This window comes from Callospermophilus lateralis, chromosome 14 (genome assembly GCF_048772815.1).
Source record: "Callospermophilus lateralis isolate mCalLat2 chromosome 14, mCalLat2.hap1, whole genome shotgun sequence".
Taxonomy (NCBI): domain Eukaryota; kingdom Metazoa; phylum Chordata; class Mammalia; order Rodentia; family Sciuridae; genus Callospermophilus; species Callospermophilus lateralis.
In genome coordinates, this window is record NC_135318.1 from 4,087,996 (window position 1) to 4,113,821 (window position 25,826).

Below are 25,826 nucleotides of genomic sequence, written 5' to 3' on the forward strand. Positions count from 1 at the left end.
CGAGGAGACATCTGTCTGGAATGGAATCTTTGCAACAGAGCCTCGGGCACCGGGGCTTCCAGATGCCCTCTTTGGGTCGGCCTTACTGGTCTATGTGAGCCTGGCTGCAGTTGGCTGCCGGCTAAGGAGAGAGTTTTTGCTTTGTCCCTAGGGGACCTTGCACGGCCGAGTCCATTGGGCTCCTGGGTCAGCAAGAGCATCCACAGAGGTACTTGTGGGCAGCAAGTACCACAACACATCACCCAAGAAACTGAGCGTCATCTCAAGTTTAAGGAGCAAAAAGTTGTCACTTGCACTATCAAAGTGCAGAGAAAAGATTATGGAAGTCAGAAGAGCCACTGGTCTGCTCCGTCCTGGAAGAGGCATGTCTCTCCCTGTGGACCCTCGGTTCCTCACCCACAGGAGGCATCGGCCATGCCAGACAATCTGCAGCCCTTCCACCTCTGAGAAGTCCCTGGCAAGTGTGCTTGGGCCAGAGTGGGGCTGTGAGGACACGCACGTCTCTTGCCAGCTCACCCGCTGCAGGGTTCGGGCTGGGCTTACACACAAGAGGCTTGTTTACTTCCTTTAGCAGGAAGAAACGGAAGAGAGTACTGGCCTGTGCTTGATTTTGAAATTGGCAATGAAGTGATTGTGTGAAGTCACTGGTCAGTATGATGCCAGTTTAAAGTGTGTGAGTGTGTGTGTGTGTGTGTGTGTGTGTACACTCACATGTTTGGTAGTGAATAAAGGTCTTTCTTTTTTAAGCGTACTCTGTTGTTTGAAACAAACTCTGGTTCATTGAGTGTCTTTCTTGGTTCATGGATTTATGGTGTGTCTCTCATACATCATTTTTTTTTAACACAGCAGGTGAACCTTTGGAAATGAAAAAATAATAAATGCTCTGCTGTCTTTGACCTGAGGTCGATCAGCGCACGGTTGCCTTGTAGGTATTTGATTTCTGCTCTGATTCTGTTTTCCGGCCTCACTACTCTCAGATGTCATGGTGATAACAGTTGTGTGCCATCGGGGCCGACAGGAAAGACAGGCTCTTTTCTGAGGGTGGAGGTATTTTAGAGATGGATCCCGTCTGCGGCACTTTTCACCTTAGAATGCCGACCTGGCCGGCCTTTCCTGAGTCCTGCTGTGCCCAGGGCTCTGGGAGTTGAGCTCTTGGTGTCTAAAGAGGTTTGATACGGACGCAAACCTGAGGAGTCGGTGACTTGGAGAGATGGGGTCTGCACAGTAGGGACATGATTCGTATTTTGTTTCAGGAGCCACGGGGCCTGGGAGGGGATCCCTGCAGGCTCTCGCTGGGGCCCCTCAGGTCCAGTCTTCCCTGAGCACCTGGCTGTCCGCTCTGTCCTCTTGCCGGCTTGCTTTCAACTCCTGGGCAGCGCCCCTGTTCTCCAGAAGCCCGCTTCCTCTCGGGTGGGCATTCCTGGTGGGGCCACCTAGAGCTAGGTGCTCCTTCCCCAGGGAACTCCCAGGCTGGGTACAGTGTCACGGAAATGGGGTTCACTGCAGTGTGTGGTGGCATCTGGAAGTCCCTGAGGCTTACTAACCTGGCCACTCCTGCCGTGTCTTTTTACCAGCCACAGTCAGCCCGCTGGGGCAGGGTGAAGTCCTGTCCCCCGCCCAGGGCTCAGACCCTCTGCAGAGACTGCGTCAGGGATCCACTGGACAGGGCTCCAGGTTTAGGCCCTCAGGTGCCATTTTGATCTTTGGGGCCTTTGTGTCATCGCTGAGGGAAGGTGACCTGACTGTCAGGGTGGTTCACAGAGACGGGTGGATGAGGTGACTGTGTGAGAAGCCAGGAGACAAGGAAAGCCCGGGCCTCGGCTAGAGCCAGGCCGCCCTGGGAGGAGCCGTTGGCCTCTAGAGGCCCAGCTTCCTGTGGCTCACTTTTTTTAACTTTAAAAAACCTTGTTCTTTTGGGTTATCCGTGACAGGATGTGTCTGGACCTACCGTACACACGTGGAGCATGACTTTCCGTTCTGTGGCTGTACGTGATGGGAGCTTTACTGGCTGTGTGTTCACATATGAACAGGGAGAGTTTGTCCAATCCGTCCCACTCGCTTTCCCATTCCTGTGCCTGCTCCCTTCCCCCCATTCTCCCCTGTCCAATCCAATGAACCCTCGTTTCTCTCTCCCTGCTGCCTGCTGTGAGTCAACATCCACATATCAGAGAAAACACTTAGACCTTTGGTTTTTTGGGACTGAATTATTTCACTTAGCATGACGGTCTTCAGTTCTAGCCATTTACTGGCAAATGCCATGATTTCATTCTTTTTTATGGCTGAGTAATATTCCATGTGTATATATATCACATTTTCTCTATCCGTTCAGTTAGGTCGGTCCATAGCTTAGCTGTTGTGAATTGAGCTTCTAGGAACATTGACGTGGCTGTGTAACTGTTGTATGCTGATTTTAAGTCCTTTGGGTATATGCATGGCTCATTTTTGAGGACACCTTTTCTGAAATGTGCCTTCCACGAGGAGATACTGAGGTCTAGACTGAAAGGGTTGCAGGTGACACCAAGGGCCCACAGGAGGTGTTGGCCTTTGCCACCCAAGAATGCAAGCCTGGCCTTTGGGAGCACCTGGCAGCACATTCTGATGAGCCCAGCCCTGTGCTGCCGTCGTCTGTACCTCCAAGGGCTGGCAGCACCTGGCCTGGGACAGCCTGCTCTCTGACCGCGTGGACGTTGGTTGTCACGTGTGGGTCCTCCGTGGCTGGTCTTCCCAGGCTCCACCGCTGTTTCCGACTTCCTTCCCTCTCAGGCCTATCTGATGACTGGACGTCCACGTCTGCTTAGCAGCCATCGGCCTGCGCCTGCAGGTCCAGGAAGGCGAAATGGGAGCGCCCTGCGGGAAGAGGACCCGCTTCCCTCCTTCCGTCCCGCCCCGTCCCGTGTCTGGTTGTAGAACCTGGTTCCTGACTCCTCTGTGGGCCGGCACCTGCTGAGGAACTGAACTTACTGGAAGGAGTTCACTGTGGTCCCCGTGCCCAAGTGGCCTGAAGCCAGCAGCGCCCCAGGCACGCTCTGTACCCCTCTGGTGCCTGCGCATCTAGAGCTGTCACTCTGGCGGCTAAGGGGACTTGGTGCCGCACCCTCCTCATTCGCCTGCTGACCTCTTCCGCAGCTCACGGAAAGCGCTGTGAGTACCTAGTGAAGGGGATCCACTGCCGCGGAGGGTGTAGAAGACCTGCCTTGCCGAGTGGCCCAGGAGGAAGAGAAGACAGAACACGGGAGGCGGTGCCCAGCGCGTCTCCCGTCTGCATCCTCATTCTTCAGAGCAGGGTGCGTGTGGTTTCCACTAAGGTGACAAGACGGTTGGGCATAGCAGGGGGTTAGTGTGCCTGTGTGTGCAGGGGCTTCACCTAGGATTGCGTGTGGACGGTCGTGTCCATAGTGTCCCTTTTCCCCACCTGCAGGCCTCCTGAGGGGATAGTCCAAGAACTGCAAACAGCTGTGTAGGTCACAGGCTGTGCTGGGCACGGTGACCCTGGGTCTGCAAGGTAAGGAGGACCCGGCTGGGCTCATGCAGGAGGGTAGGGTCACAGGAGGCCTAGTTTTTGGTGGCACCTGTGGGAGGCTCCAGCAGGGCCCTCCTGGCCCCCGGCCCACCTGCTAAGCCAGGTGGAAGCATCGCACCCTTGCCCCCACCCAGGCAGGACAGTTGTCTTTCTGTTACCCGATTTTAGGAAGGTCTGTGTATTCAGGGCTTTTACAGAGTCTGGGGGCCTGTGCCTTAGAGGGGGAGGACACGGTTTGGAGTTAACTTGGGTGGCTTTGCTGTGCCCAGGTGACTTGGTGGCACCTGTGGAGTTGATGGACAACAGTGCATTGTGGAGTGGACAGGCCCCAAGTGCATGTGGAGGTGTTGCAGGATTCCATCTTCAGGAAGTCCCGGACGAGGTGCTCCCCTGGCTTTCCACACAAACCGTGAAGTGAGCACGCCACGGACCAGTTGTTCTTGGTGTCCCTCCTTTACCTACCACATGGTTAGGGTTTTATTTGGTGGACGGACAGACAATTTGCCTGTATGTTTATTGGGATTTTCATTTAGTTAACTCACAGCTTTTCAGCAGGGTGCACATGTTGGTTTCAAGAAAAATACAAGTTTAGTGTCATTCAAAAAAGAAAGGGCTGAAAAGTATACGTTAAAGAAAAGAATGTGTAGAGATGATTGAGGGGAAGCAGGGGATTGTGGGGATGGGAAGGACCTAGAATGAGACAGACATTATCACCCTGTAAGCATGTATGATTGCACTACTGGAGTGACTCTGCACCATGCACAGCCGGAGAAATGAGAAGTTGTGCTTCATTTGTGTACAATGTGTCAAAATGCATTCTACTGTAAAATAAATTGATAGGAAGGAAGGGAGGGAGGGAGGGAGGGAGGGAGGAAGGAAGGAAGGAAGGAAGGAAGGGCTGGGCATGGAGGCATGGACTTATAATCCTGTGACTTGGGAGGCTGAGACAGGAGGACAGCAAGTTCAAGTCCAGCCTGGACAACTTAGCAAGACCCTGTCTTAACATCTATAATGAAGAGAGATGGAGAAGTAGCTCCGTAGTAGAGCCCTGCTGGGTGCAGACCCCCGACACACACACACCAAAAACAGAAACAAAATGGATAGAAGGAAAACCCAGCAAATGCCCGAACCATACTGTCACTGTTGAAGGGGTTGTTCACTTAACAAAGTTGTCCTGCCCTAACCTTCCAGCCACTGTTTGCCTTATTTCCTAAGGCACACACTGAATAACAGTAGGAAAAGGTGGTGGCTAAATGAACTGTGCAAGGACCATGGTGACAATGTTGGTCAGAGAATCTCTGGAGTATTTTAAGGTAGTAGTTATTTTTCAAATCTTGGCTATTTTCTAACCTTCCAGCTAGGATGCAGAAATTAAAAACAACAACCACTGAAGACTGAACAGTCCCGCTGGTGTAACCACTGTGTCTCCCCTGAACCTGGGAAATTGTCCCTGAGGTTTGTTTGGGGAGCTGGATAAATTGCCAGTGGAGAAATCCCAGTCCTTCGTGTCCAAGGCGTCCCACTGTCCAGAGCGTATTTTAAGGTGAAGATTAATAGGTGGAGCTGAATTCCTTTCATGGCCACCCCACCCTTGTGTTTGAAGTGCAGTAAATATTGGTGGGCGAGACCTGATCTGGAGGCTGTTTTGCGGTGGGCTGGAGAATTTCAGCTTTGTTTGTCAGAAGGAGAGTAGGCAGCGGCCTGTGAGCTGGGCGGGAAGCGGGTCTTGAGGGCAGGTGCGTGGCTTGTGCGAGGCTCTGCTGCAGGTGGGCGGAGGCAGGGGGCTCTGCTTGTCCTGGGCATTTCTGCCTGGCGGCCCTCCTGTCCTCTGAACAGCACGGCTCTGTCCTGCCCAGACCCCTTTCCTGGCAGACTGGCTTTCTTGTTCCCTCCCACACAGGCTCGCGGCCACCCCTGAGGGCCAAGACCTCCTGCCACAGTCTGCCCTGGCAGTTCTCTGCTGCTTCTCTCCCCGTCCCTGTCCCTCCCTGAATCCAGGTCCTCATCAGTTCACACCTATCACTGGCTATGAAGGTCCTTGTCCCTCCAACGACAGTCTAAGTCATCAGACAAGTCACTACAGCTCGAGCTTTGAAGTGGTGTGTGAAACGTGGCCCCTCCTATGCAGACAGGAGGCTGCTCTGTCCTCTTCCTGCCCCCCCCCCCCGGGGCGTGTGGCAGTCACAGCATGGGGAAGGAGGACACAGTGAGGTCTGGTGGGGCCTCCCCTCCGCGCCCAGGGCCCAGCAGTGTAGAGAGCCCCTGGGGCTGGAGGGAAGCCTGGGGGACATTTGGCAGGTCAGTATCCCAGGTCCATGCCTCTTAGAGGAGGTGACAAGAGACAGACTGTGACTGTGGCTTCCCAGGCTCCCTGGCACTCTGCAGCCTCTACCACGGAGGTGTCTGTGGGGGTGGACCCTGGTCTTTCCTTGCTGTGGCCTTTCCCAGGACACTCCCAGCAAGTCACCGGCACAGGAATCCTGTCTCTGGGTCTGGTGTGCGGAGCCAGGTTAAGAAACGTCCGCAGACCTCTGTGCTCCTAGCTGCACACTGAGGGCACTCCCAAGGGCTGGCTGGGGACCGGCTGAGTTAAAGGGCATGCATGTCCCTTGAAGCTGGGAGCTCTGACCCACTGGATTCCGGGACTCCTTTGGAGGACTCCCTTTAGCGTCTCACAGAGCCCTGGGGCTTCCGGGCTGTGGGTCTCTAGTTGATGTCTGTGGCAGGAGGACAGTACCTCTCTCAGGACTCTTAATGCTGCGACCATGGGACACTGGTTTGTGACTGTCCTCTCACACTGTGGCTGTTCCTCCTGAGGGTGTTGCAATTCTGACAGGGAACAAAGTGGTATCGCAGGTGAAGACAGAAGTTATTGACCAAGATGGTGTTGCGCAAAGACAGCGAGGCTGGGGCACCCGGGCCTTGTGCAGTGGTCATCCCACCTGGCCAGCCCTTAGTCAAGCTCCATCCCCTCTCAGGGCCACCTCTTTGAGGGCTAAAGAGTTACGGTCTAGAACCTTCTGACTTTCCTTATTTGCTTTAGAAAACACAGCATGAGAATATCCTGGAATCTGTGGGCAGAGCCTTTCCATGGGTCTGGGTGAAGGAGGGCAGGGAACGCTCGGGACTCGGAGCAAACCCATGGTGCTCACCGCCCGCCCGGCAGACTGCGGGTGGGCTGCGCCTTCCCTCTGCACCAGCTGTAGGCTGGGCCGCTTGCCTCCTCTGCAGGGACTCCTCTGGTGGCCTGGTGCTCTCTGACCTTCCCACAGCCTTCTCTCCATTTTTGAGCCCAACCTATTGCCTCCAAATCATAATCTCTACAAAATTTAGTGCACAAAATTAATTGCAAAAAATAAAGAGCGATCTTGTAGGACACAAGCTTTGTGCACCCACCACGCTCACTGTTGGCTCTCGCTAACCTGCATTCCTGAACGTCTCGCTCCCTTTTTGTGGTCCTTCCTGTATAGAAGGCGCAGCAGGTGCCTGCGGAGCCTCTGGACAGTCTGGAGAAGCAAAAGTGCTCCTGCCGGGCTCCCTATGCTCTGTGTTCACGGTCTCTGCTGCCCCTTTGCCTTGTCCCTGTTGCAGAAGCTGCAGTGGCTGGACATCAGCCCCTCAGGAAGCTTCACAGGGCCCTCCAGGGACAGGAGTGCAGTGTCCCCTCCTGTGGCCCAGTCTCTGGACGCTTGCCCCATTTTATACTGCTCCCTTGTCTGGGTTCTTGAGACGGGCCAATATCTTTGGCTCTGTGAGACCTGGTGGGTGGAGAGGGCAGGGTGGGTCCCAGTGTCCAGCCGTTCTGTCTGTTATTCCATCTTGCTCATCCTGTGCCACGCTCAGGGATGCTCAGGGCCACTGTGTGGGGTGGCCTGAGCAGCAGTGTCGGACTGGCCGTGTGCCTGGGCAGGGTCTGCAGATGAGTGGGAGACGTTCCCAGCCCTGCTATCCAGCAGACCTCTTGCCCTCTGCACATTTCGGCAGGGCACAAGCCTGTGGGACTGGACTGCGGCTTGCTGAACAGCAGAGTCACATGTTCCAGAAACAAAGAACCCTGGTGTCTCCGTGTGGCGGGGTGGCCACCAGGCTGACCTGGGAATTGGAGTCCTGCCTCCTAATCGGTTTCTGCTGTTTGACTCTGAGCCTGGGTAAACTTAAAAATGTGGATTGGAGAGTGGGGTGCCTGGGGTGCTCCCAGCTGTGACCGACTTGGGTGTGGGTGTGGATTGAGCTCCCACTCCCCACTTATCTTTCCTTCTCCTCCCCTTTCTGTAGGACCTGGAATGCTCTCCACTGTAGGACAATAAAAAAAGTGCAAAACGTACATTTCTAGATTTCCTGTCCGGTTCTTTTGACCTCCACGTGGCTTTCTCTCTGGTCTTTCCTGCTGGTTTAAACAAGGGAGAGTCTGCGGCCGGTTCACGAGCAGAGGCCTTGAAGGAGGCTCATTTCCTTTTGCACGGGCCCCGGGTGGGGTTGGTCCTTCCTCCGGCGCCCTGCCCACAGACTCAGCCACGTAGCTGCAGAAGGAGGGCACCTGGGCACAGCCACTGCTGCCGAGACCAGCAGAAGCGCACGCAGAGTGGGCTCTGACTTTGCCTGCCCACCTCCTCTTCCCTCCCTCGTCCCCAGTCGCCGTGGGACTTCAGGCACAGGCTCCCGGGGCAGGGCCGTCCTGCAGCAGGACGGACTGGTCTGAACTGCTGGAGCCTCCTCCTGAATCTGTCAGAAGGTGGGAGAAACCTCCCCGGCTGCAGAGCGGTTACGCAACTTCCCGTGTTCACCCCTCGGACGCTCTTGAACTGCACATGAATCTGAGTATTCAGAACCTGGTTTTCCTTTCGAGAGCAACTTTCCAGGTGGGTGGGACTGAACAGAAGCAGCCCCAGGTGGCTTGTTCTGTGGGCTAATTGCTGTCTCTTGGGGTGGGAATGTGGCCCTGGAAGAGTCCCCTTGGCAACCCCGCTGTGGCCTCCTCCCTTCCTGGCCTCCAGCATATGAACTGTCTTACCTTAGGGGTTGGCCATTGGCCACACGTGTTTCTTAGGACCACAGTTAACAAGGCAGCCACCTGTGTCTTGGTTGTGTCCCGACCAGGGCTGGACACTGTGTGTGCTGATAGGGACAAGGGACAGCCTTCTGTTCCTGGGCTCGTGCAGGCCTCAACTCCCAGAGGAAAATGTCATGCCAACGTGGACATCGGCAAAGCCCATCAGTAAGAAGGCTGATGAGGTCAGTTGTGGCTCGACAAGTGTGAGTCCTCTAGCGATGGCAGTGTGGTGACCACAGTAACAGCAGCAGCATTACCAAGACGCCCAGGCGACGGTGGAAGTTGGGGTCTACAGCTGGATTGCTTTGGCTTGGAACTAGGCTGTGACATTTACTAATTCCGTGACACTTATTGTGCCTCCATATTCCCATAAAATGGGGATAAAGCTTCCTTGTCCATCTTGCTGAGAGGATTACACGGGGCAGTGTGCTTCCAGGACAGCTTAGGACAGACGAGAGTGGCGAGCTGTGGTTACCAGGCAACGTGCCGCAGCTGAGGCTGGGTAGCTGAGCTGGGATTCAGACCTGGTGGCCCTGATCCTGGAAGATTGAAGCTTTCCAGTACAGGATGTCATCTATGACACCGGGCTCAGGCTCTGTGGACAAAGAGACTTGGGCTCTTGTCCCGTGATTGCCACCTCTTTGACATAGACAAGTTGAGGTGATTTTATTGCACTTTTCTCTGTGTCTCCCGTGTGAATGTCACCAGAAGGTCGTCACATTGTCATCAAGCCAAAAGATGAAATGCTTTTGTCAGGTGGCCCAGAGAGCAGGCTCTTCCCGCCACCTGACAGTTCCAGGCTGGAAGTCCCTGCAGAGCTGCCCTGGCAGAGAGGCGGGGAAGGACCACACTGGGAAGTGCCTTCCCCGCAGGCTGAAGCTCTGGGCGTGGGAGTAGAATTTAACACCTCTTTGTCACTGTACTCAACACTGTTCAGAGGCTGGGAAAAATAAGAACCTCACTACTACAGAAAGCTGTCTCTGCCCCCAGGTCAGCCTATGGTCTGGGGGCCCAAGTAAGTTTTGCTGGAGCCCAGCCATGCCATCGGTTTCCTCGCTGTCTCTGGTGGCTCAGGTCAGAGTGGCTGGTGGCCACACAGACCCCGTGGCCCACAGAGACTGACCTACTTACCTCCTGGCCCTTTACAGAGAAAGCTTTCTGACCTCTGGCCTCCACGTCTCCTGGGCTTCAGGGCAGCACAGTATTCCCTGTACAAGGACGAGTATGGGCCTCAGGATCAGGGGTGCAGTCTCTGTTGGGGCGGTGGCTGGTGCTCACTATTTGGTCTCGGATCCGTCCTGTGCCAGCTGCAGCTCAGTTGGAAGGTGAGAAGGGAAGCTGGCTGATTCCTGCTCATCAGCAGCGACGGGCAGGGTGGAGCTCTTCAGGAGGACTGGCCGCTGGGCACTGGCCTCGTGCTGTCAAGAAGCACATGGCTCCCGCATGGCACTCCCAGTATCACTGCAGAGCGTGATCATGCAGAGGATTGTGGGTAAGAGGCTAGAGCCACGCTGTCCAGTCCAGGCCCTGTCTCCACCACGCAGGTCTCTGTGGCATCAGCAAACTCAGTTTTCTTCTCTCTGGGGGTGACAACGCCCACCTCACCAGCTCTATGAGATGAAGGCCTGGGGTTGGCACCGTAGTCCTGCGGATATGCTGCCCATTGACTTTCCTGCTTCCTGTTGGCCTTAGCATTGCTTCCTTTTCCCTTGTGGGAAGAACAAACGCATTGGATGGCTGGCACCTGGCTCTCTCGCTCCCTGATCTGACAGACGCCTGTCTAACTCCTCAGCTCTGACAGGCGGATGAGTCAAGGATATCGCACCTTTTGACAATAAAATGAATTTCAGATTTTAAATTAGGAAGAGACTCATAGGAGAACAGATATACACTGACATTTTTGGAACTCAGCTCAGGGAAGAAAACGTGTATCAAAATATCATCTGGAACTTTCTCCATAATTTATACGATACTAAAATACATTTCCTAACTTCGAGCCGGCAAGTGGAGTCTGGAATGAGCAGGCATGATTCCTCGGCGTGAGAGAGAGCAGAAGAGGAGCCAGAGCGTCGGTTTATTCTAAATTATCATAATGGCGTTCATGTTTATTAAAATCTTTGTAATTTCTAAAAATCCGTAACGTTTATGACTGAAGTCATTTAAAGTTCATACTGAGAATGTGGTGACATCTGTGTCCATCCTTTCTTGCCCTGCCCATTAGGTGGCAGTTGTCATTAGAATCCCCGGGTTCCCCACGCGAGTGCAGGCACACGCAGGCACAGGGATGTGAGCGCCCTCTGCTCCTTGGATCGAGGAGGCTGAGCCCTGGAACTGGGGGCCCTTCATTCTTAGTGTAGAGCCGGTCCCTGCTGCAAGCCATCCCTGGTGTGTTTCAGTAACCCTCTGCGTGGGCTGCTTCCAGCCTCTCTGTGTTGCCCTAAGCACCACCACGGCTGCCTGCCTGTGTGGGCCGCGGGGGATCATCAGGTCAGCGAGGGAAAGGCAAGGTTTTGCAGTTCGCTGGCACATCCCTGTTTCCCGTTTGCAGGGCTTTGCGCTCCAGCCGGGAGGTGTGCTGGTGGCTCTAGCCAGGGCCTCACGGACAGAAGGCTTTGCCAGACAAATTGAGTGTTTGCACATTTGTTCTTAGTGAGCAGCATCTGGATGTAGTGAAACCTGCAATCCTCTGAAGAGTGCATACACTCGGGGTCTTTTTTTTTTTTTCTTTATCAGGAACCCCTGTCTCCTCCTTTGATCATTTTCGTTAAGTTGTTGCTTCTTCATCTACTGATTGCTGAAGGTTGTAGCTATTAAGGAGACTTTTTGTCTGTGATAAGTTTTGCAGGTTTTGCATTTTTATTCATTTTGACTTTCCTGGGCTTTGTGGTTTCTGAAATGTACAGCTATAAAGGCGTGTGGGAGCAAGAAAAGCAACCTTTCAGTCTAACCAGTGTCTTCATGTGTCTCCCTGCGTCTGCAGTGACCCCATCATGAGCAAGTGGCTCTTCTGCTCACCCTCCAGCTACCAGCACCACTTCCTGAAGGCCCCGGTTAGAACTGCAGAGTGTTCTTCCTTCCACACACAGGCTCCCATTTTTCTCTCTTGACGGGTCTGATATCCCTTTTGAAATAAGATACCGATGCACTTCCAAATTCCTGATATTGGGAAGAGCTGCGATGAGCTTCTTCATGCCCCACATTTTGGTTCCACAGATCCACTTCCAGAAACAGGGCTACTGGATTGAGGTATTTGACACTTTAAAGTACGCCAGCAGTGCTGCATGTTGCCTCTCAAGACAGGCCGTGGCGTCACCAGCCACGTTTGTTTACTAGTTCCTCCAGGACCGTAACCAAGCTGTCACAGTTTTTACAATGTGCCGCTGAGTTTATAGGAGAAAAACGAGGCCCATCATTCTGCCCACCAGTAAGTGAAAGTGCAGAGGGGAACCCAGGAGCAGGGCCAAGATTGCAGAGCTGGCCCAGGGCGGGCCTCGGCCAGGAGCCAGGCCTGCCCCATCTCAGGAAGGGAGGCTCCTGGCTCCTTTCCACACAAGTGCAACCCGCCCACGTGCAGGTGACTGGACAATGTCCTTCTGAAAATTTCAACATAAAATTTATTGGGCCCAAATCAACACTGAACATCAGTGGTCCTTGTTTAACAAGCATTTTTATTTTGCTGCCGAGAAAATCACACCTCATTGCTGGCAGTTATCAAGTCATCCACTCAGTAAATATTTACTGTCCACGTGGCACATTGTTCCATGTAGTTAAAGCTACAGGGCTCTCCATACTCCCTGGACTAGGAAGCCTCTCCCTGCCCCAGGAAGTGACTTCTAGCACTGCGGCCAGGTTTTTCCCACGTGGTAAGTTTTGGAGTCTCACTGAAACTTTTTTGATGGCTATTTTATGGAGCGCACGCTCTCTGTTGGCGCTGGCATAAATTCTTGGGCTACAGTAGTCAACAAAGCAAGCCAAAGTCACTGCCCTCCTGGATGTCCAATTCTGGAGAGAGAAACAGGTTAACAGGAGAGAAGCCAAGCGCTAGACAGCGAGGGTGGTCAGGGCTGGGTGGGATTTGCGTTTACTGTGCACCGTGGGGAGGCACAGACTGTTCCCAAGGAGCGCGAGAGACTGATGAGACCTCGGCATGCCAGGTGTGTGGTCAGGAGTCTGCACCGGCCTCCGCCCCTCCCCCTCCTGACACAAGGCTAAACAGGCCAGGGGAGGGCGAGGAGGCCTGTGGCCCTCTGTGGCCCTGGGGAGCAGGGATCTGCATCGGGAGCCTCATAGCTGGCCTCTGTGGCAGCGCCCTGTGACAGGCTGGGGTGGGGAGACGTTGGTTGGACGGAGTGGGCTTGTTATTTTTGATGCTGTGATTTTGTATTAATGATTCTCGAGTGACTGAGAGAGTCCTTCAGAACACCTGGTCCCATTAGACCCATTACCACTTCAGCAACTGTGCCCGCTCCCCAGGCCGCTGTCTGCAAGCCCAGGGACCCCTGACAAGGTCCTCAGGGTGCGGGCCCATGTGGAACGGGGCTGGGAATAAGCGAGCTTTCTAGTCTCGAGATCTCATGGGTCCTTCCCAGACAAGTGCTTCTCCCCTTGAAGACGGTTCCCGGTCCTCATCGGGGTTTTCCTGGGAATAATTGGAAGTTTTCGTCTCAGTTTTCCTCCAGGAAGGGTTGCGTCAGTTCATCTGACGAGGCTCAGTTCCCCCAAGCGGAGGGCTCTGCACAAAGCTTCGTGCCCAGGACGCTCAGGCTGGTTCTGCAGTCTGAGCTCCGACGCTCTTGGTCTGGGCTCTTCTTCTCTTTTTGTGAATGTCCTCTTGAAATTCAAGCTCTGTTTCTGCACCTGCAGGGGTCGTTGCCACCATGTCAGAACTCATTTTGAGTAAGTTTGGGGGTTTGCTGTTCTGCCTAGTGGATTCTCAGTGTCATTCCCAGAAAAACGGAGAGTGGGGGTGTCTTGCATACTGGGGAAAGAGGACAGGAAGGGGCTTGCAGCATAGCCGTGGCTGCAGTCTCTCCCTCTCATGACTCCCTCTGCCGTGGGGTCCCCTTACCAGGGAGGGGGCCTTGGGTGTGAGCCCTCCTGAGTGCTCACTGGAATGGAGAGACGTGGGGCTCAGGGGTGTCGTAAAGAGGTGTCTCTGCAGGGCTGTGAGAGCTGTGGCAGGTCCAACCTCGGCCTTTGGGCTTCAGTGCTGACCGAGGATGCGGTGATGGTGGGAGACACTCATGTGAGATGGCAGGTGAACCCTTTGTTAGGACAGACATTGGCTGGCCCTGGCCAGGAAAGACAGCAGAGGGCTTCTGTATAAGTGTGGTCGGGGACGCTGAGCATCCTGGCCCCTGAATGACCTGCTCCTTACCGTCTTAAGCCAAAGGCCTTATTGAACACCTGGTGGACTCCCTAATGCCAAAGATTTTCTTCTTATGTGTCAAAGTCACAAGAAATGCCCACTCTTTCTCAGAGGGCAACTTCCTGTGATTCTAAAGGTGAAAGGGACACGTTAGCAATTGCTCCTTTGTGTGGGGAACAGGCGTTACTGCCCAGCCTGGAGCAGGGGACATGCTCCCTGGAGCTGGGTGGGTGTCCCGAGGGGCACTGGGCTCCAAATCCCGGACTTGCTGCTTGTGATCTTGGGATTTGGGGTGATTTGTGTAGTATCTTTCTTAAACCTTGGTTCTTAATCTGTTGAATGAAGATGATTGGATCGACTTTCCCTCTCCCTGGTGTTGAGGAAATTGCAGAATATCAAGTGGAAGGCAGACCCACTGCAGCTAATCCCGAGTGTATCCCAAGAGGCTGTGAAGCATGACTGGTCAGAAAGTAGGTGTCTGGGGCCCCTCAGTGTTGCCAGCTGCAGGGGTCCTGGCATCCCCTCTGCTGGGCTCCACAGAGAGGAGGAGCCAGCCCTTCCCTCCAAGGAAGCGGGCACTGCCCACTAGAGCCTAGTAAGAGCCTGGTGTTTTCCTGACCTAGTGAACTAGGCAGCAGTGGGAAGAACAAGACACGGCAGTCTTCGTCTCTGACCAGGTTTTTAAGCCGTCGGCCCATGATACTGCCTCTCTGATGGAGTTGGCACTTTTGAGAAGGAAGAGGAGGTGCCCTGGTGGCTCTGGAGTGAACAGGAGGGACAGGACGATTGCTTACAGCGGTGGCTGTTTTAAAGAGAGGATCAGACGGTTGGGAGAGGGGGTGATTTAATGGAGAGTAGCCAACGTGATTTGGGAAACATAAGAATTGGTGGCATTAACACATCTTTAGCTCTGCAGAAGTGGCTGGGGGATTCTTAGGCAGATTGTGCTTGTTCATATAAAGGAGGGCCCTTAACAGTTCTCAGACCTTTACTTCATTGGAAAAGGGTCCAGGCTCCTGACACACAATGCCTTAGCTTCTGCCCAGCTCTGGCGCCAGTGGGTCATAAAACTGAGTGATTAAAGGTCCACTCAGCCTCTGTTCAGGGGTGGACAGGAGAGTGTGGAAATGGCATAGAAAAGGGACTTGCCCTGAAGGGGATCCTTGTCCAGGTCAGGGAAGCCAGGAGTGTCCTGGCGGGATTGGCCTGTTGTGGTGTCCTCAGATGTTCCTGAACCAACTCTGGACACTGGAGTTGGATGGACGCAGCTTGCCAGGTGGACGGGCATTGGCCTTGTTTGTGCCCACTGTGGGCTGCATGGCAGGCTCCAAGTGGCAGAAGGGGATTTCAAGACTCCAGTTTTCTTTTCCTGAAAGAAGTCTCCTGGGAGCTCGGTGCCTGTGCCTGGGGCTGTCCTCTTTCTGGAACAGCCCCTGGGGGGCAGGGTCTGCCTGAGCTTGGGGTGAGAGGGGAGGGTGCAGACTTGTGAGAGCACAGCTGTGGCAGAGGCAGAGAGGAGCCCCAGCCGCCAGCAGCTCAGATTCCACAGGCGCATTGTTATGCAGATACTGGGCCATTTTCCGGAAGCAGGTGGCTCCCTTCCTGTCGTTGATCCTGGCCTCTGACCCACTCTCCTGGAGGATTTCTGGGGGGTTTCCCGACTGTGCCAGCTTTGTCAGGAGTGCTCCCCTGGGCCCTGTGCAGCCTCCCCGATGGAGGCCAGACTCAGAAAAGCTGGGGTTGGCAACTTCTGTGAAGGGCAAAAAGTGGACAGTGTAGGCCCCCGTGGCCTCCGATTGATTCTTTGTTTGCTTGTGACTTGTTTGTTTCATAATCTTTAAAATGTAAAAAAAGAAAAAAAAAACAATTCTTAACTTTCAGGCTGTACCCACCGTCCGCCCCCACACCCCCCCAAAAAAAGCCTGGCTCAGGCTTGAGTCCCTGCTGCTGGGGCTTGGGGGTACCCTACAGCCAGCACCTGCAGAGGCCCTCAGGGGCTTTGAGGGCAGGTGGGGGTGCTGCGAATCCCAACCCCTGCCCTCTGCTTGTGGAGGTGGGAGGTGGGAAGTCCCAGAGCCCCTTGCCACCCCCTGCCCTTCGCCGCCCCCTGCCCGTCTCCCAGCCCAGCCCCACATGGCCAGCGGGTTCTAGCTACTCTTCTTTCAAAGTGTATGTAGAAGGTACCTTCCTGGCACAGCCCTGTTGGTCATTGTGCCACGAAGGCACATCCTCTGGTCTCCCATGTGAACTGTCACTGTGTCTGCTGCCCCTGGAGGAAGGGCGCCCAGGACAGTCTCTGGCCCCTGCCTGGCCCTGCTGACGTTTTCTGCCGAACACACAAGGCCAGCTAACACAGCCGTGTCTTTTTCTGGTTATCTTATTTATTTTTGGTCTCCCCGGTTCCTGGAAGGGGGTACCTGTCTCTTCTGTTCTCTGTCCACTCTTCATGCAGCTAGAGCAGCACCAAGCCATGGTTCTGTCCATGGGTGACTGAAAAAGAGGCCTCAGCTGCGGCCTGTGTGAACTCAGTGCCACCTCTCATTTCCCTCAGGCCTTACTTTTTGGTTTTGATTTGGTCCCAGATTGTCCACGTTTATGGGGTCCCAATAACGTTTTCACGCGTGGTGTGGTGGTCAGGCAGGGCAAGCCCTGATGTCCTCAGACGTTGCCATTTCCCCGGGGTGAAGTGCTGTGTTCCTCTTCACAGCCGTAATGTACACTGGGAAATTTGGAGCATAAAGCCACGTGTGTGGGGTGGCCTTGCGGATCCCAGTGTCCCCAACCTCTGGAACTTGGCCGCTCCTGACCTGGCCTGGGGCGAAGGCGGCTTGGCTTGCCCTGTCACGCAGCGCCCCGCCCCGTGCTCCAGGAGCCCCTCCTGCTAGGCCATGAGGGCCTTCCCAGGGCGCTCTCTCTTGCACTGGAAGGTGGACGGGCTGTGTCCTCCCTGGGGTTGGTGTCCAGCCTCTGTTTTCCGTGTCTCCATTCTCTCCTCCGTTCCCTGACCAGCTGTGGAGAAGCAAAGACTACCACAAAGTAAACTCCATGTGGGAACTTTCAACCCCGTGTCCCAGGGGATCTGCTTTGAGCGTCTCAAGTTTGACTTCACCTTCTGGCGGGAGGCCCACCTGAAAGTGAGACCTGCAGCCAACATTGACCAAAGACGGGGGCTCCAGCCACTCTCCGGGCTTCTCTGAGCAGATTCCTGGCTATTTGTGGCATCTTCTTCCTCCCTCTTCCATCACCCTGAGGTCTTCAAAGGCGCTTTGACCAGAGGGAGGGTTGTGACCATTGAGGGAGGAGGCTGCCCTGTGGGGGGCTACCCCGCCCTGCCGGCTTTTGTAGTCCCGAGGCAGTAACAGTGTGTAGAACTTTCTAGAAGCCCAATGCCTGTTTCTGGGATGCTAACAGTGGTCAGAGGAAGACTTGGGGCAGGCAGTGTGGGAATGCAGTGGAAGGGGATTGCAGGAGGGTCCGCCGAAGGTCTGATGACCCCGGAACAGGACACGACTCCTGACCACTGGTGTGTGGTATCATGACACTGGTCTGTGTTGATGGTTTCAGCTTCAGGAAGCACATTCTGTCTTTGTCACTTCTTCACTTTAGTATCCCTTCCCCTGTCTCTGTGGAGCTAAGTCACATGATTTCAGACCAGCTAGAGGAGCCAGGGCGTCAGGGTTAGAGGTCAGTGCTTCCAGGAATCTGGAAGCAGGCTCTCCAGCCAGCCCCCTGGATGCAGATGAGGCTACTGGCGCGACAGCACAGTGGGGCCTCAGGGTCCCCTGGTCATCCATTCCAGGGCTGAGTCTCCAGAGAGCCCTCTCTCCACCTAGACTTGCCCCTGCTACTCTGTGGCCTGCCTATGCCCTGTTCCATTAGCTCAGGGGACAGACAAGCTGCAAACCCAGGAATTCCCCAGGCTCATCGCCCTGGCAGCAGAAGGACACAGCCCTCACACCCCAGCTGAGTGGGCCAGAGGCCCTTCTAAACCATCTTGGCCATCCCCAGCGGCGACTGGAAGGAGCTAATGAACTGCAGACAGAGGGTGAGCGACTGCCGCACCCACACGTGGTGGTTCACATCAGGCCACTTCAGAGCCTTCACCGGTGACCCCTGCAGTGCACACCTATCATCTGACCTATCTGATGACAAAACAAAAGTGACAGTGACTGTGTCACCAGCCAGGTGTGTGAGAGGCGGAAGTGGGCTGGGGGTAGGGGCGGGGTTTTGGCAGCTTGTTAGCAAATCCCTAAGCTACATGGAGGAAGGCAGCTCTCTCTGAAAGGGAGAAGGAGCCAAAGAGCATTTTATGGCTGGATGTTTGATTTTAAAGCATCGCTCTCAGTCCTGAGTGCAATGCTGATCCGGGCGCACAAACTGGAGCTGAACAACAGGCCCTTTGTGTCTTGCGCGGCATTTCATTCCTGGACGGGTCAGAGGCGTCATCTGGGCCCCTCTGTGGGAAGCAGACCTGAGTGGTGAAGCTCCTGGGCATTTCAAGCTCGTGTGTGACGTGTGTGACGAGCACTCTGGGAAGGGTGGCTTGTGGGTTCTGTCCTGCAAGAGCGACCTCACCCCCGGGAACGGCAGAGGTTCCCCAGGCCCAGCAGTGGCGGGGGGGACGCTCGCCAAGCCACGTCCAGCTCTGCTGAGGCCTGAGGGGAGGCTCAGACCCAGCCTTGGCCACTGCTGACCATTTCTCAAAGCCGCTTAGATCAGGATTTCTGTCCAGAGCCAGGGTGTCCGTCTGGAGATGCTTCCTGGGCAGCAGCAGGAGTCCGGGAGCCAGAGGCCCAGAGCCTGGCCTGCTCTCCCCTCTGTGCCCTAGCTGAGGGAAGGTGCCGGGGGGTGGGGGAGGCCCCGTCCAGGAAAGGCTGTGGTCCCTGGTTCTGTGTGAGCAGACACCCGCCCACTTCAGTGTCCAGTCAGACGCCGACCTCTACCTTGCCCTGCAGGCTGACCTGCCCCCTTACCAGGGAGGTTTATGCTAAAGGCCCACATCCTCACAGCCCGGGCTTAATTCCAGGACCGTATCCTTTCCTCCAGTGTCTCTGTCACCATCTGGCCCCGTGCAGAAAGCACAATGTAGACAGTGGCTCCTGCCCTGGTCCCTGGAGACTCCCTTGTTGACTGCGTCTGCCCTTCCCTAGTCCCCTGAGAGCCTGAGTTTAGGGGAGCCCCCACTGTGCAATGTCTGAGAACTGGCATCCCTTTTCTTCCTCATACAGAACCTTCGTGAGCTACCCTCCCTGAGAAATGTTTCATGGCCAAGTTGGGCCTACTGTGTATCCTTCTGGGCTTGAGTACGATTACTCTAAGTCAGCCCTAAGTCCAGTGGTTAAAAACAGAGTCCTGGGCCGGGGATGTGGCTCAAGCGGTAGCATGCTTGCCCAGCATGCGCCGGTCTCTGGGTTCGATCCTCAGCACCACATAAAAAAAAAAAGTAAAATAAAGATATTGTGTCCACCGAAAACTAAAAAATAAATATTAAAAATTCTCTCTCTCTCTCTCAAAACAAGACAGGAAAAAAAAAAAAAAAAAACGAAGTCCTGTGCTTCACGTAGGTTTTAGTGCCAGCCGCGGCAGTGCAGGTTGGGGACAGACTGGTTTCAGGTGTTGTGCCTTCCTGTTCAGTCTGCACTCCACTGGCTTACTGGCAAAGTTCTTCTTTTTAAATAACCTTTTCCTTTGGGCAGTTTAGACCTAGATTGATAGACTTGGGTTTAGAACGCCTCCTCGGCAGGCCAGAGTCCTGGTGCAGGGGCCTCCTCTGCTCCCCTTCGCCTCTGTCTAGTGCCTCTGTCCGGATCCCGGAGCCAGCGCTGAAGTGTCAGGTCCCTGCTCAGCGGGTCATCTGGACTGCACGGACATTTCACCCAGTTCCCTGTTCTGCCCCAGGATCCCACATTTGACTGAGGGTCACGCCTCTGTAGGCTCCTCTGGGCCTGAGAGTTTCTCAGGCTTCCTTCGTTTTTGAAACCTTGGAGGTTCTGAGGGCATTGGCCAGGTGTTTGTAGAATTGGGGTTTATTTGATATCATGGTTTGGGGTGATGGTTGGTAGTGTCCCCATCATGTCTACCAGGCCCTCTGTGCTGCTGACCATGGCCACCCCACTGAGACTGTGGGCTCGAGCATCCCTGCTGCAGTGTCACCAGAAGTCCTTCCTGGGGGTCCCTCTGTGTAGCCCACCTGAAGGTATGCGGGAGGCTGGGCTCCTCCTCCTTCTTTGTGGGGGGAGGGCTGGCTGCCCCAACTGTGGGGAAATTTTCCACATGGGAAAAGTCCTTTAGCTTAGTTATTTATTTATTCAGTCATTTATTTATGGCCTCCTGGATATTTGCTTTGTGTTCCAGGTTGGAACGCGTGCTACTGTGTTGCTTAGAGTTTTTCAGCATTAGCCACTGGGAACTCTCTCAGTTGGCTCCTGCGATGCTCTGACATATCATCAATGTGTGGGAGATTGTTTATTTTGAGCCCTGTCTTGCTTTCTGGCACCACAGGGTGTTCCGAGCTCAACCAGAGTATTTCTTACCCTAGTGCTAGAACCAACCTTGTGTCCACCACACCCTGGTTCTCTAAGTTGGAGCAGCACGTGGGAATCCAGCCTCTGGGCACCAGCAGTGCTTCTGGCAGGAGGCATCATTGTGTCTGTGCCCTCAGTGGACACAAGGACCGCAGGGTGTGTGCTGGCCAGTGTGTGTACATGCATCCGAATATCATCACATGACCGTCTGCCTCTATGTTAAGCTAAACATGAATTCATAGTAACAGACCCAGCTCTGCTCCATCACCTCCTGTGTGAAACGTGTGAAGCTCATCAGCACAGTGCCTGGTACACTGAAGAGCCTCTTGCTGTCTCGCACACTGCACATGTATGTGTGGCTGCATACCTGTAATTATGGAGTGTCCGCCTGTGACTGACACTGCCCACAAGGAGGTATCACGACCCTCGCCCTTGAAAAACGCGTCAAGCTGGGGACATGAACTAACTCCTAGCATGGACTTCAGAAGCCACATTTAACCCAGAAAGAGTTGTGATGAAGAATAAATAAAGCCTGACATGCAAAGTCCAGCCCCAGGCCTGGCGTCCCAGGCTGTTTGGTTTGGGTGCTGTGGAGAGCTGTGCTTTGGTGAGTTGAGCCCACGTGGACTTTGGAGTCAGGTGGAGAGTGGGAAGTGCTATGGAGTGGGATGGTAGAGACCAGTGGTTCTCAGACTGTACTGTGAATCAGGATCCCCTGAAAGGCTTGTGCAAACCCAGCTTGTGGGCCCCCACCTCCAGGGGTTCTGCTTCAGCAGTTGTGGGCGGGCCCAGGAGGTGAGTAAAACAAACTCTCAGGAAGGGCTTCTGCTGCCATCCACGGAGGGCCAGAGACTCAGAGGAAGGGGGACAGGTGAGGGCTCTGAGGAGTCAGGGCAGACTCCCTGACCCCAGGGGGTGGGTGCTGGGCATGGGGGTGGGTGCTGGGCGTGGAGGGTTGCCAAGATTTGGAGAAGTGGAAAGGATGGAGAAGGGGGTCCAGTGGGGAGGAGACATGGAGGTGACCAGCCAACATCAGGAAAGCAGAGCGGGGCTTCCAGAGGAAGTCGTGAGAGTGAGTGGGAGAGGGATGGCTGGCACCTGCCTTGCTCAGGAGGGAGAGGGTGGAAGGGATGCAGCCCTGGAGCTGAGAGAAGGGACAGCTCCGTCACAGAGCCACATCGCCCCTCTATTAATATGGTGAACGTCTTCCTCGGTTAGCCATTGTCTCTCCAGGTCTCCCTGTCTTTTATCCATACCTCCTCCACTGCGTGTCCTCCGTCATGCTAAATAAGTAACGTGCCTTATAAACACTTGGAATTGCTGTAATTGAATAATATTCATAATTGACCAGATGTTCTTAAAATAGTTTCTTGTTTCATATGACTCGACATTCACAATACGAAAACAAAGACTGTTTTTTCTTTTGTTGTGCATTGTGATTCTCTTAGCAAATTCCTGTTGCCAGTCTGCAGCTGTCCGGTGTTTGCAGAATCATATTCGGGCCATGCTGTGGAGGGAGGGCCGTGACGGGCTTGCACAATATAGGCTTGTTTAATTATGTCCTGTGGCCACCAACGGAATCATGATGTTGAGTGCAGTTCAGAGACTGCACTCTACAGAGAATGGGCACGGACACGGAGCCAGGTGCCGTGGTGCACCTCTGTAATCCCCAACTACTTGGGAGGCTGAGCAGGAAGGTCTTGAGTTTGAGGCCAGCCTGGGCAACACAGAAGACCCCATCTCAAAACAAAAAAGCAAAAACAAAAGGATACAGATATGGTGCCTGAGATAGGGATTTGACCTGCTTCACGTGTGGCTTGTGGGGCTGGAATAGGAGCAGAGGCAAGGGCTGAGGTTGCCCGGTGCCAAGGCCAGTGGAAGCCACATCGTCTGGGGGGTGCGTAGAGATTGTGGTCCAGCAGAAGAGGAAGGAAGAGAGGTCAAGCCTCCATGCTGTGCCAAGGGTCTTGGCAGCGAGGCTGTCCACAGGGAATGGAGCCAAGCTCTGGAGCTGGGAGAAAAGGCTTGGGAGTGAGCAAGGCTGGATGGGGCTGGGCCTGGGGCGCAGGCTGCATGGGGATCGGGGACAGGCGATGGCTCGCAGGCAGGCGTGGGCTGTGGCAGGAACCTCGGGCCTTGGAATTTTCCCCTTGCCACATACTCTGGGCACGTGTCCCCCCGGGAACCCTAGGACACAGCTGATGCCCAGGCAGGAGGCTCTCTCCCACGGATGCCTCACCCGTGAACTTCCCGACTGCACACTCTAATCATGTCTCTGCTTGGCTGCACAACTATTGTCCTCTAGTCCACAGGGCATCATCCTCTTTCTCACCAAGCTAGCATTTCCCCGACATTAAATATGCTTCTTCTCACTCCCCCTTCACCGTCTCTGTAGAGGGCTAGAGCAGGTGAGTGGGACTCAGGGAGGGAGAGCACAGAAGAGGGCCAGTCATCCCTGCAGACATCGCATAGCCATGGCCATGAGCCCAGGGCTGCTGGGTTCCCTTACCCCCAAACCAGTGCTGCAGCGCCCTGCAGTCTGGACCACATGCCCCCCCCCCTGGCATCTGCAACCGCTGGTCCCACTCTACAGGCCAGGGAAGCTGGGGGCAGCCGCTGTCCTTTGGGAAAGTTTCTAGCCTTAGGTGGTTTCTGAAGCCCACCCCAAGCTCACTGTTGGGGTTGAGGACTGGGATCCTTTTTAGGGCTGGCTGATGTTCCAGTCTGAACAGCCGTCACTGTGCACACTGAACTTTAAAGGAATGTGATTTGAAAAAAAATCATTATGGGTTAAGACAGAAAAAATACTGAGAATCGCAAAGGACAAACGTAGACCCAGAAATCCCTCGTGGGCATTTGCAACAGCAATAATAGTAACAGTAACAATAGTGAGGAATTCAGAGTGCAGACAAACATTCCCAATGAACATGACTTCCAGGGTCGAATGAGAAACCACCCTCTTCACTCCAGAGAGCTGAGTGACCCCAGGTGTCCAAGTCTTCCTGAGCTGTCACTTTTAGTCAAATTAGGAGGCTTGTTTAGATTACCTTGAGGGCGACACCCAGTCCAAAAATCACTTGAATTTGTTTCAAAGTGGAGATACCTGTACTTCAGAGTGAGTTACTCTTAGGCACTTGGGAGAGCTGGGTCTGCCCTTGCCACTGCCAATCCCCTGCAGCATTGGGTAGATGGCTGTCCTTGTCTCCAGGGTGACTCCAGGCCACTCCTATCATTCCGCTCGCCTGTGAGCTCCTGTGGCCTGTCCATCACGTGTCTGCCCTCATGCTGCTCTGCACCTGTCCCTGTCTTATCTGCTGAGTTCAGGGTTTGCAGCTTCTCTGGGTCGCTGGCTTCCTCCCTCCGGTGCCCTGCGTGGGATTCAGCAGGCGGTTTGTCTTCAGGGAATATCTGCTCAGGGGCACCCAAGAAGCTTTGGCTGACAAAACTTGAGAAAGAGATGATGTGAATTAAAAAGAAAAACAGCAACCTGACCCTAGGGGTAGCTTTCGTGAGTAAGAGCAACCTGAGACCCAGCCCCTAGCTGCAGAGCCCAGGAGCACCTGGGTTCCCGTGTGGTGTTGGTGAGGCAGGCCTTGTGTGGCTCTCTCTTAAGCCCTCCTGTGCTGGTCTACCCGTGGACTGAGTCCCCAGCCAGAGTCCCTTCCTTCTCCCCTACCCTGTCCTCTGGTGAGAGATGGTCACATCTTCCTGCCTCTCGACTGGACATGACCTCCTCTTCTCCTCTCCAACATCAGGCCCACCCCAGAGGTCTTGGGCTGAGGGTTCTGTCCAGCATGTTCCCTCCTCGTCTTCTCCCTCCAGCACAGACTCACACACCCTGGAAGGCTGCCTCGTTATCAGCTAACCTCTCAGTGGTAGAGGGAGTTCCTGAATGGATTCTGAGGATTTGGTTGGGGAACTCTCTGAATCTTTCCAAGGTCCCAGAGCCATTTGTGTTTCCTGTGTCGTGTTGGTCCTTGTGCTTATCAGCTGTGGGCTCTAAGTCAGAGGCTGGATAAGACAAAAGCTTGTGCAGAGCAGGAGGGCCAAGGAAGCCACCTGTTATCTATACGCTGTGGATCCTGAGATCTGGGTGGCAAGCAGAGAGTGCGCAGACAGCAGAGATCTTATCTAGAATCTTAACTGAATTTTTCTTGGTTCAGAGTTTAGGAAGCATGAGTTTGAAGAGCAGGAGCACTGGAATAAGAAAACGAGTACTTATCTGTTGCAAAATCAGCGTGAATACACAAAATAAAGGCATGAGGCTTAAATCAAGTAGTAGGGGCCCAGGTGAAATTAACATCCCAGACACAAGCATTTGTTCCTGCAAGCAGATGAAGGCACTCACTAGGAGGCCCTGTGGCCAGGTGCTGAGCTAAGGGCCAGAAAGACACACCTTTTCTGTCTCCCCCGGGCTTGCTGACTGCTTGGGGCAGGAGAGAGACCGTCCAGCAAGCAGTGGTACTGTAGTGCACCATTAAGCAATAGAAAACCACTTGGAATCCAGGGCCCTGGCCTTGATGGGCTAGGCCGTGGCCAGACAGAGTCCTAGGAGGTTGGGGAAGTGAGGGTTATTTCTAGCGTTGTTCTGGGATCCACTGTACACTATACACAGTGGATCCTGCTGCCCAAGACCCATGCCTCCTGGAACTTGATGTTCCAGGAAATCTGCTGGCTCAAGAAGCCAATAGGACAGGGCAGTTTCTGGAGGTTGAGGGTGGTCACAGGACAGGAGGTTGGAGAAGGTGCATCTTTGTGCAGACCCAGGGGCTGCGGAGCAAAGCTTCGCTGATGGGATTCCCAGGCATGTTCTCCAGCGGTCACTGGAGAATAGCCAAATCCAATGAGAGCTTCTCCTCCAAAATTGCTAAGGTTTTGCTCTCCTGGGGTAGGTGCTGTGTTGGAAGGAGGTGCCACGTCAAATGGAGGGAAGGGGAGAGCGATTGCCATTTTGAGGATAGACATGAAGGTTACCATGGCAATGGTGAGGGAACCACCTCAGACCCAAGTCAAGGGCCCCTGATTAAAATTTCCGAGGATCCACAGGAGCTCTGTCTAGAACTCCAGCCCCATCAAGAGCCAGCCGCTCACATCCAGGGCTGGTGAGAGGAGATGTGACCCCAGCTATGGTCCTGGGAAGGCTGCAGGTGAGGAGGTCTGACCCTATGCGTCTCTCATTTTTTCAGACTGCTCTGCGATGACCACAGCAAGGTACCGGCCCACCTGGGACCTGGCCCTCGACCCGCTGGTGTCCTGCAAGCTCTGTCTCGGGGAGTATCCAGTGGAGCAGATGACGACCATCGCCCAGTGCCAGTGCATCTTCTGTACCCTGGTTGGTCTCTGGCTCAAGTGCATGTTCAAAAG

General features: G+C 54.4%; 1 protein-coding gene across 2 annotated transcripts in view; it reads left to right on the top strand.

Moving 5' to 3' along the window:
* Nucleotides 1–25,826, top strand: part of Rnf144a (ring finger protein 144A) — a 97,514-nt gene that overhangs the window by 42,306 nt on the left and 29,382 nt on the right. For both annotated transcript variants that reach the window (XM_076833487.2, XM_076833488.2), the window contains one exon: nucleotides 25,649–25,794. In XM_076833487.2, coding sequence (XP_076689602.1) covers nucleotides 25,649–25,794 — 146 coding nt within the window. The remainder of the gene's footprint in view (nucleotides 1–25,648; nucleotides 25,795–25,826) is intronic.